Raw genomic sequence first — 8,903 nt, 5'->3', positions numbered from 1 at the left:
TCGGCCACTAGCTTTGCTACATACCCTTTCTCTTTCGATAGCACTACTACTGCTCATTATGACCCCCATTTTTCCTCAATTTAAGAGGGCTTGCGAGAGCTTTGCCAAATCCCACTATTGCTCACTAAAACCTCCATTTATCCTCAAATTAACTCAAAATAAGGCTTGTGATCAGGGTTTCAATAAGTTTGCCTCCCCAAGGGAGATACTTTCTTACTCACACCATGTGTTAATGTCTAGGATCAACAAGCTAATATTCACACTTGTTGATTTTTCATTCAGTCATGTAAGAATGCTTCTCATCCTCAACCTCTCATCAATTGGACGGTGGATCTCTAATCCTAAAGCAACCACTGTTAGAAGGACAAGTACCAAATGCATAACAATCACTAACTACACAAGGATAACCAATGTTGAGGCTTGCTAGCTTTCCCAAAAAAAGTTATATTTTTATTTGGATGTCTTGGTTCAACCAAAAAAGGGGTTCTTTATTTTGGAGGCGGGGGAAGGGCTTCACACACACACACACACACACACACACACACACACACACACACACACACACACACACACACACACACACACACACACACACACACACACACACACACACACACACACACACACACACACACACACACACACACACACACACACACACACACACACACACACACACACACACACACACACATGCGCACACATGCACCTGCACACGCACACGCACGCATGGACACACACTCACGCACGCACACTCACACACACGCGCGCACACACACATTCCTACATCACATGCATTCAAGCCTCTAAGTACAAATTATATCAATGCAGTTCTTGCACAAATCTATAATGTTTGATGCACTTTTCCCTCTTGATGGATGAGAAAACACAAGGGAAGGCCTTTAAAGGGTGTATTGATGGAATAGTGCAACCAATTGTATCCTAGACATTCACTTTAATGTGTAATACTTGCATTGTGTGCTTAAGCTATCATTGGTTAATGTGACCAACATGAACATTGTATAGTGCTTTTGCACACATGTATTTCGTTAGATAAGCTCATGAATAATAAATGTTTAGTCATCACATTATTATCATACTTTTGCAATGTGGCCATAAATACCACTCGTAACCCAAAAGGCAAGATGTACCCATGAAGTAAAATGGACATACTAGAGAGAGAGAGAGAGAGAGAGAGAGAGAGAGAGAGAGAGAGAGAGAGAGAGAGAGAGAGAGAGAGAGAGAGAGAGAGAGAGAGAGAGAGAGAGAGAGAGAGAGAGCAATTCATATAAAGAGAGTGAGTATGAATTTGTATATACAATGTAAGGTAACAAAAAGATATTGGAATGGGATATGTGCATGTTAAAGGGGCACCAAAAAGCAAGTTACCATCATATTAGTACGTAAAGACATTATTACACATCAAATAGCTAACCTTTGTGGATCCTTATGCATGTAACTCTATATCATTAGCACTAGAAAACCCATACAACAATGCATGTGGCATTTAAGTAGCTTGAAAAGTGGTCCATTACAACCAATGGTGAACTAGAAAGGACGTGCCAATATATCCACAAGACGTTTAGTTCATGTACATAGATAATGAAAGAAAAATTTATAAATTGCAAACAGTAGATATTCCTCTTTGATTGGCTTGGAGACTTCCATTAACACATTGAAACAAACTTTGATCCTTACCACGAACATTTGCACACTCTCACATTTGGAGGGTGAAGTAGCTTGTAGGTTGTTGTGTACTATGTGTCCCACACATACCCGCTAACTGCATGTCCAAAATCCAAAAAATCACAAGTGCTAGCCAATTACTAATTTACACACCCCTTATTTGCTATGTTCATTATTGTATGTAATTAGAAGCTCAAATCATTCTAGGGTAGGGCCTAGTGCATCAAATGCATATTTGAGCGGGCATTTCATTGAGACAAGCATTGCATGTACTCTCTTAAATTTTAATTCTTGATGCCACTTGAAACACCACCCTTAACTGTTTTTCCTAGGTTTGTAACATGTACCTCAATTAAGCATGACCTAACTTAGAGTTGATGTATTCCTACAAGCTCAACAGTTTTGCCATGTATATAGAGGGGTGTTGTTAGAATGTAAACGTCTATTCATGTTTCCCTTAGATTTTCAAACTATAACACATTCTAGTAGCCCATGACATGTCCCTTGATATATTTTTTTCTTGATTGGGTGCGTGCCAACACTCAGATTCCACAAAACACTTGTTAATTTGAACAAAACACGAATAACTTTTTTGAATGATTGTTGGTTGTTGCTCAATTTGATGGACATTAAACATGTAGAATGGGGTAGCACCTTTGTTCAAGCTAACGATTTCCATATTCAAGTACACTTTCATGGTTTAGACCATTGACATTGGTAACACTACCAATCACAAAAGAGTTCTGTTGTACCAATCAGGGACATTCTTTATGTTTCGGAGACAAATAACCTGTAGAGTATATGTCAAATTCAAATCAGGATGTGGCTTTGGATGGTTTTTTAGTTGTGAGGTGAGTTTGGCTAAGAATATAGGCAAGGTTAAGAGGACACTACTCCATTTATCCTCAAGTTGTTTAAGATTTGTTACATTGGATGAGCTCGGGAGAAAACAATATGCCCAATCGGTGGTTGGCCTTAAAGTATATCTAGAAAGTTATAATACCTCATCATATGTAACAACCCTAGGATCCTACTGGAATTCTAATTGTTATGCTCAAATAACAAGCTTTATGTCTATTGTAAATTAGATCCTTGGGGGTTAAGTCTAACAGTCCCTTATTCCTTGACATAATATCCCAAATTTGTGACATGCAAGGAGAGATGTTTGGCTAGATGGTGCACGCTAGTGACGTGAGAAATGAATATATGATTGTGTAGCAAAATGCGATGTGGGTTTGTAGTATTGGTTTTGGCAAGTAAGACGATCCTGGGATGAGTTGAACAATGTTGGCTCTCCATTATAAGAGAGTGACTTTTATTCCTCTAGGGTTTGCACTGAAAAAGAGACTTTTATTCCTCTAGGGTGTGCACTGTAAGAGAGAGTGACTTTTATTGCATTGGGAAAGTGAATGCTTAGGATCACATCCTTCTAAGTAAATTGGTAGAGGAGGTTAGCTGTCCTAGTACTAGTCCTTTTAGCCTTTGTTGGCTTTGGGGAAGAAAGACATTGAGATGTTGGTCCTAGAAATCACGTTGAGATCCCCCCCCCATCACACCACCCCTTTAACCCTACTTAATAACTTATATGCTTTGAAGTTCGAAGGTCGCTTATATAACAAGAAGCGGCCTTGTGGTGCTTGGGCCCTACCAAAATCTTAAAACTCCCATAAATTGCAACTACTACTAATATCACCACCCTTGGTGCTGTAAAGTCTATACAAATTAACTCTTTCTTCTCTATGTCTTTCCCTCTCTGATTGTGTCTCTCTCTCGGGCTCACTTCACTACTCTTTGTGTCTGAAATTTGAATGGCGCATTAGTATTATACAGCATCTCTCTTGGGTTCTGCAGCTGCCATTGAGAAAGAGAGAGAGAGAGAGAGAGAGAGATCAGAGAGAGAGCGCTCTTGATTCTCTTACTAGATAGAGCTGCATAGCCCTTCTTCCAGAGCTTAGACATTTTCTTCTTTGCTTCATTCCCTTAAAAGCGCTCTGGTTTCTTCTTCTTTGCTTCATCATGATCACCACCCTCCATTCATAATTGATGGTTTACAAGAGCTCTTGCAGTAGTAGTTATCTGCACAATTACACCATTAAAGCTCAGGGATTGAGATGGATGAGATGAAGGCAGGCCGAAACATCATCAACTTCTGCGTCAGTGCAACTGCAGCTACCGATCAATCCAATACTAGCAATTCAGGCCCTCACAATCGAAGCAAGTCCAGTACGATTCGTGGTTGCATCAAGGCAACCTCTGGGCCATGGATAGTCCGCAGGCCTTCAAGCAAAGGTGGGGGTGCAGGGGCAGCAGGAGGTGCAGGAGGAACCACCACTGTGCTGAGGCTTCCCTCTGCACGCGAGCGTGAGAACAACAAGCGCCGTGAGCGCAAGCGCCGAGCTGTCGCTGCAAAGATCTTCGCAGGGCTGCGCACCCATGGCAACTACCGCTTGCCGAAGCATGCAGACCACAATGAGGTCCTCAAGGCATTGTGCAATGAGGCCGGATGGCATGTGGAAGAAGATGGCACGATCTACAGAAAGAGGTCATCATCATCTTCTGCTGCAGCTGCAAAGGTACTGTTAGTGCATGCATGTAATTGATCAGTATGTTTGGACAGATCACATGTCTTATTAAATGTGATAGAGGAAGGTTTTAATTATGCCATACCTTATTGGTCTGCACAATCATAACCTCAATCCTCTACATTTGTACATTTGAATGCTTAATTCCCAGTAATCCACCATATTTGACAATGCAATGTGCATGCTTGCAGTCAATCAGAAACTCAAAGAGTCTTGTAAGATCTATCTATTAAAGCACTTTTATGTCAATGGTTTATTTGCAGGATGGACAAAGATCCTTAGTGGCTGCTACATCCCATGTTGAAGTAAGCCCTTCTTCATCCTGTACCCAGAATGGCAGTGCAGGAGATCAACAGCTGCAGCAGAACCTTTGCTGGGCTAATTCTAGGTTTTTGGCAAGTAGAAGCCCTGAGAATGGCCTGCACCAAATTCACAATCATGATACCACAAGCAACACTCCTTGCAACTCCATGGTTCTCTCTTCAAATGAAGTGTTCGGTGGTGCTAACCATGTGGTGGAAGATAATACCTGCAGTACTGCCCACCTTGATCAAGTTGCTGCCACACCTTGTGCATCTTACTGCAAGTCAGCTCAATTATCAATGCCGACAATCCAGATCTCTGAAGCACATGAGTTTCTTTCCAAGCTATGGCCACAGCTACCTCCTGCACATGACAGGGAAGCTCACCATGAATGTCAATATGTGTCTGGTCCTGAGGTGAAGATGGAGTACTCTACTGATATTGATGAGCCAGTCTCCCTGATTAGCAAATCAGAGGCTGCTGATGCTTCATGTTTTAGCATAGCATGGCCTTCCATAGCTGAGCTTGCAGATCAGCAGGAATCAAAGCAAGCAAAAGATAACACTAGCCTGGAGGCGACACCCACCTCAAGTGAATGTACTGTGAGCGAGAATATCATGACATTGAAGCTAGACAATCACACTCACAAGAGCTTCAACAACCAAAAAAAGAAAACTGCAACATATCATGAATACACACAAACTGGTGATCATATAATAAGCCAGGGCAACCATGTTTCAAATAGCTGGTCAATCCATCATCTCCCAATATGCAATGGTATGCCTACTACTGCTGGCAGCTATGATCATATGTTTGATACCCAACCTGCACCTTTCAAATATTATACCTATGAAGAATTAAGCAGCTACCCAGCACCTATTTCCAACTGTGCAGCTGGTGTCATGGATCAAGCTGAGCCATCAGAAGCTCACGCTGAAAGATTAGTGATGAAAGAATTTCTTAGGATTAGCCCAAGTTCAGTGCCATACAAGAATGTTGAACAAGCTGCTGATCAGATAATATCAGGTAGGGTTGATGAAGAAGGAGATCCAATTAGGCAAAGATTCCTGTTTGATCTCAACTGCCAATCGTCATCTTCATCATCGGCACAGTTAGTGCAGCCCATCAGAGATGGTTTATCCCTTACCCTAAGCACGCCCAGCTGCAGCACCAGCACAGCTGCCAACTTCCCCAGCTCGCAGAGATGATCTGGTCATGAGTTAATCCTTTGTGTTTGTGAAGAGCTTTAAGCCTGATTTTGATCATAATTGCTCTACCAATATCAACATGTTTTCTTTGAGACAGCATCTAAGTAATATTTATTTATCAGAACTAACCAAACAACACGCATGATTTTAGAGATCCATGAAAAATGATCACCATGTCTGCACCGCAAGCGTAGCTGAAGTATGATCACCATGTCTGCACCGCAAGCGTGGCAGAAGTATTTATATTATAGTTGGAAAGATGATTATGTGTAGGGTTTTTGTAAAACACGAACAAGATGTTCCTTGGGAGTAACTAACTAGTGTTGTATGAAGACAAGAGTACTATACGTGGCATTGAGCTTCTATGCCTCAAGATTTCGGTTCTCTTGCTAGGACCTGAGTATACTCTACACTTTCATAGGCATGCTCTTGATCCTCACCCCATTGGAGACGTAAGGTCCGCAATGATTTCTAGTGTTAGATTTAGTTCTTTGTCCAACACAATGAGCAATATTGCCCCTGAACCCATTGTGGATAGTTTAGGATGAAGTTGTTAAGCAATGGCTTTATTGAAAATTTTGGTTTAATTGAATCAAAATGAAATTGTAGGTTTGGATATTATTCTCATCTCTTCAAAATTATTGTTAGAGAAATAAGTTCTCCAATCTTGGCATCACAATAGAAACTAGTGCAATGTAATAGTAAACTATGTACTATGATATTGTTATGAGATATAGGGTTTCTTAGTCAAAAGGAAAAAACAATGCTAAACCCTTGCTAGAACAAGGTTAAGTGCTTAAGATATAAGCAACTTTTCTAGCCTTCTAGTGGAAACCGACCACTTTCATGTTGCCTTGTGTGTGGATGCCCATGGAGGAAGTATGCCCACATCCTCCTATTGTAGTTGACGATTAACATAAAATAAGAAGATCCTCGCAAGGCTTGTGTAGGCATCTTACTACACAAGCCAGTATGTACCAACTCTAGAGGAGCCTTTCCTCTATTCTTACTTTCTTGTGGAAATGTCTTTCTTTGTTGCTTGCTCAGCATATAAGCTTCACATGGTTCCTTCCTTTTAGTTGTTGTAGATATGTAAGCAAAATACATTGCTTATGCATCTTCTTTAACACTATAAAACCAATGGGATCGAATCTTTCATGCCAAAGTTTACTTATACCCATACTAGTGGTGGCTGTGAGAACACTTAGCTCATATTACAAGTTGTTCCTTCTTTCTCCTTTGGCTCCAACTTTGCTAGCAGTACTATTGATAATTTCTCCACGTGTCTTGGCAAACCTCACCTCATGGGCTAAGATTAGTTATTATAGAAGCAAATGATAACATATTTATCTTAATCTTAGGAACATACAACACATTTGAAAGATTTTTAAGTTTATAATTTATAGAAACAAAGAAAATAATACATGTACTCTTAGCAGGCCATTTTGCATCATTTCCAATCATCACACTAATGGTAGAGGCTACATAGAACTATATAGCTCTTTCTTATTGGTCATATGGTAGGAGATCCCACTATCTGTTGGGCAACATGCGCTCAATGTCTTGGGACCATTAGACATCTATTATTTTAGGAGCTTCAATAGATGAAATCCTTGGGCTATCTCTCACCTAGCTGCTCACACATGGATCAAAATACATTTATAGTGAGCATTGCATAGCATACTAACAACCATGATGGACTATTGGGATACAAAATGGGCTCGATATTGGCTTTAGGGCTCTAGCCGTGAGCCTTCTACACTCGCCAAACGACCCTCACGGCCTCTTGGCTAGGGACATTTGGAGGCTACACACTACTCTAAATAAATCATGCATTTATATTGATTCGTAGTCCCATGATTTTTCCCATTCCCAAATCCAACAGAGGGAATATCCCACATATAAAGGTGACTAACACCTCGTTGCACACACATGCATAGCACCCCCCAACTGATCGCTATGATGGCTCTCCTACACCTCGAGAATTGGCCCTAGGGATGCACCGTCTCAAACATAAAATATAATCATAACATTGTCCACTCTTTTTCCAAGCTGCAGGTTCTAGGATATATTTTTATTTTCTCACTTAAATTAGTCCCCAAAGAAAATCGTACTATCCTATAGCTCAAGGATCGTCACACTCTTATCGTTGGTGGTTAATAATTTTAGCAACCTACTGTAATGCATCTGGGAGACTTTCTCTTTCTTGATACCATGTATAAGAATATAAATGCAAGGTGTAATGCCATATAGTGCTCAAACAAATTAATCACAAATCAACCACCGTGTCATGTGAAAAAAACATTCTTTCAACGATTTCCTTTTTAACGTATTGCTGTGTTACTTAGAAATAACACCAAACTAATCTGTGTGATTGTTCCTTTAAATTAAATGAAGCGAGTCCTATATGTCATGATATGCATACAAATCATAATTTAATTGATACTTAACTTTTCATAACCCCTTTTCCCTTACTATTGAGATTTTGCAATCATGCACCAGTTTAAAAGGATGTTTCGTGTTAATCTTTTCATATAAAAAGTGATAAATACACACTTTCACATAAAGACGGAGGTAGACTGAGACAAATCCCCATGTCCTACCTTCACCATACATCCACACACATATATCTAATTCATAGTAAATTTTCACGTATAAAATCATTTTTATTTTTATTTTTTATGTTTTTAATTATTTATTTTAATATTAATTACTAGCTTTTTAAAATTTATGAAACTTATTTGGATTTGTGATTTAGCATTACATTCAATATAATTCCATAAGAAGTGCATTTGAACCATACAAATCCATGAAATTATCATTTTTAAACTAAATCTCACATTGCAAGTTTTATAGCTTTGATTTTTATTATGTTAATTGCTAAAAATTACTAATTATTCTATAATTTTATACATATTTAAGTATATTCAATATTTTAAATCATTTTCTATAATAAGAACGAAAGATTTATCATAAAAGTCAATAAAAAATCACTTACTTTGTAAACCATATATGCATTCTATCGTATTTCGAAAATGAGATGCCATTAATGCTCTTTTAGAACCGTTAATGCCTCCTTTGTGCTTCCTTGTTCCATTCCTCGCACCTCGTTAATGAACTAGCA

The 8,903-nt window shown here is 39.3% G+C and overlaps 1 protein-coding gene across 1 annotated transcript; it reads left to right on the top strand.

Annotated features, from left to right (window-relative positions):
• Positions 1-3,430: 3,430 nt before the first annotated feature.
• Positions 3,431-5,862, top strand: LOC148011936 (uncharacterized). Its single transcript, XM_087670470.1, has 2 exons — positions 3,431-4,259; positions 4,532-5,862. Exons 1-2 carry the CDS (start codon positions 3,798-3,800, stop codon positions 5,777-5,779), a joined length of 1,710 nt encoding a protein of 569 aa, XP_087526596.1. The 5' UTR covers positions 3,431-3,797; the 3' UTR covers positions 5,780-5,862.
• The last annotated feature ends 3,041 nt before the right edge of the window (positions 5,863-8,903 follow it).

The sequence above is a fragment of the Lygodium microphyllum genome, chromosome 28, assembly GCF_053477565.2.
Source record: "Lygodium microphyllum isolate KBCC chromosome 28, Lygodium_microphyllum_v1.1.10, whole genome shotgun sequence".
NCBI classification, from domain to species: Eukaryota; Viridiplantae; Streptophyta; class Polypodiopsida; order Schizaeales; family Lygodiaceae; genus Lygodium; species Lygodium microphyllum.
Note: the sequence above shows the minus strand (reverse complement) of the source record. Positions and strands in the feature narration are given on the sequence as shown.

Excerpts from the sequence above, each read along its gene's own strand:
- LOC148011936 (XM_087670470.1), top strand. The coding sequence starts at position 3,798 with ATGGATGAGATGAAGGCAGGCCGAAACATCATCAACTTCTGCGTCAGT. Across the intron at positions 4,260-4,531 it reads CTTCTGCTGCAGCTGCAAAG|GATGGACAAAGATCCTTAGT; the intron begins GTACTGTTAGTG and ends GTTTATTTGCAG.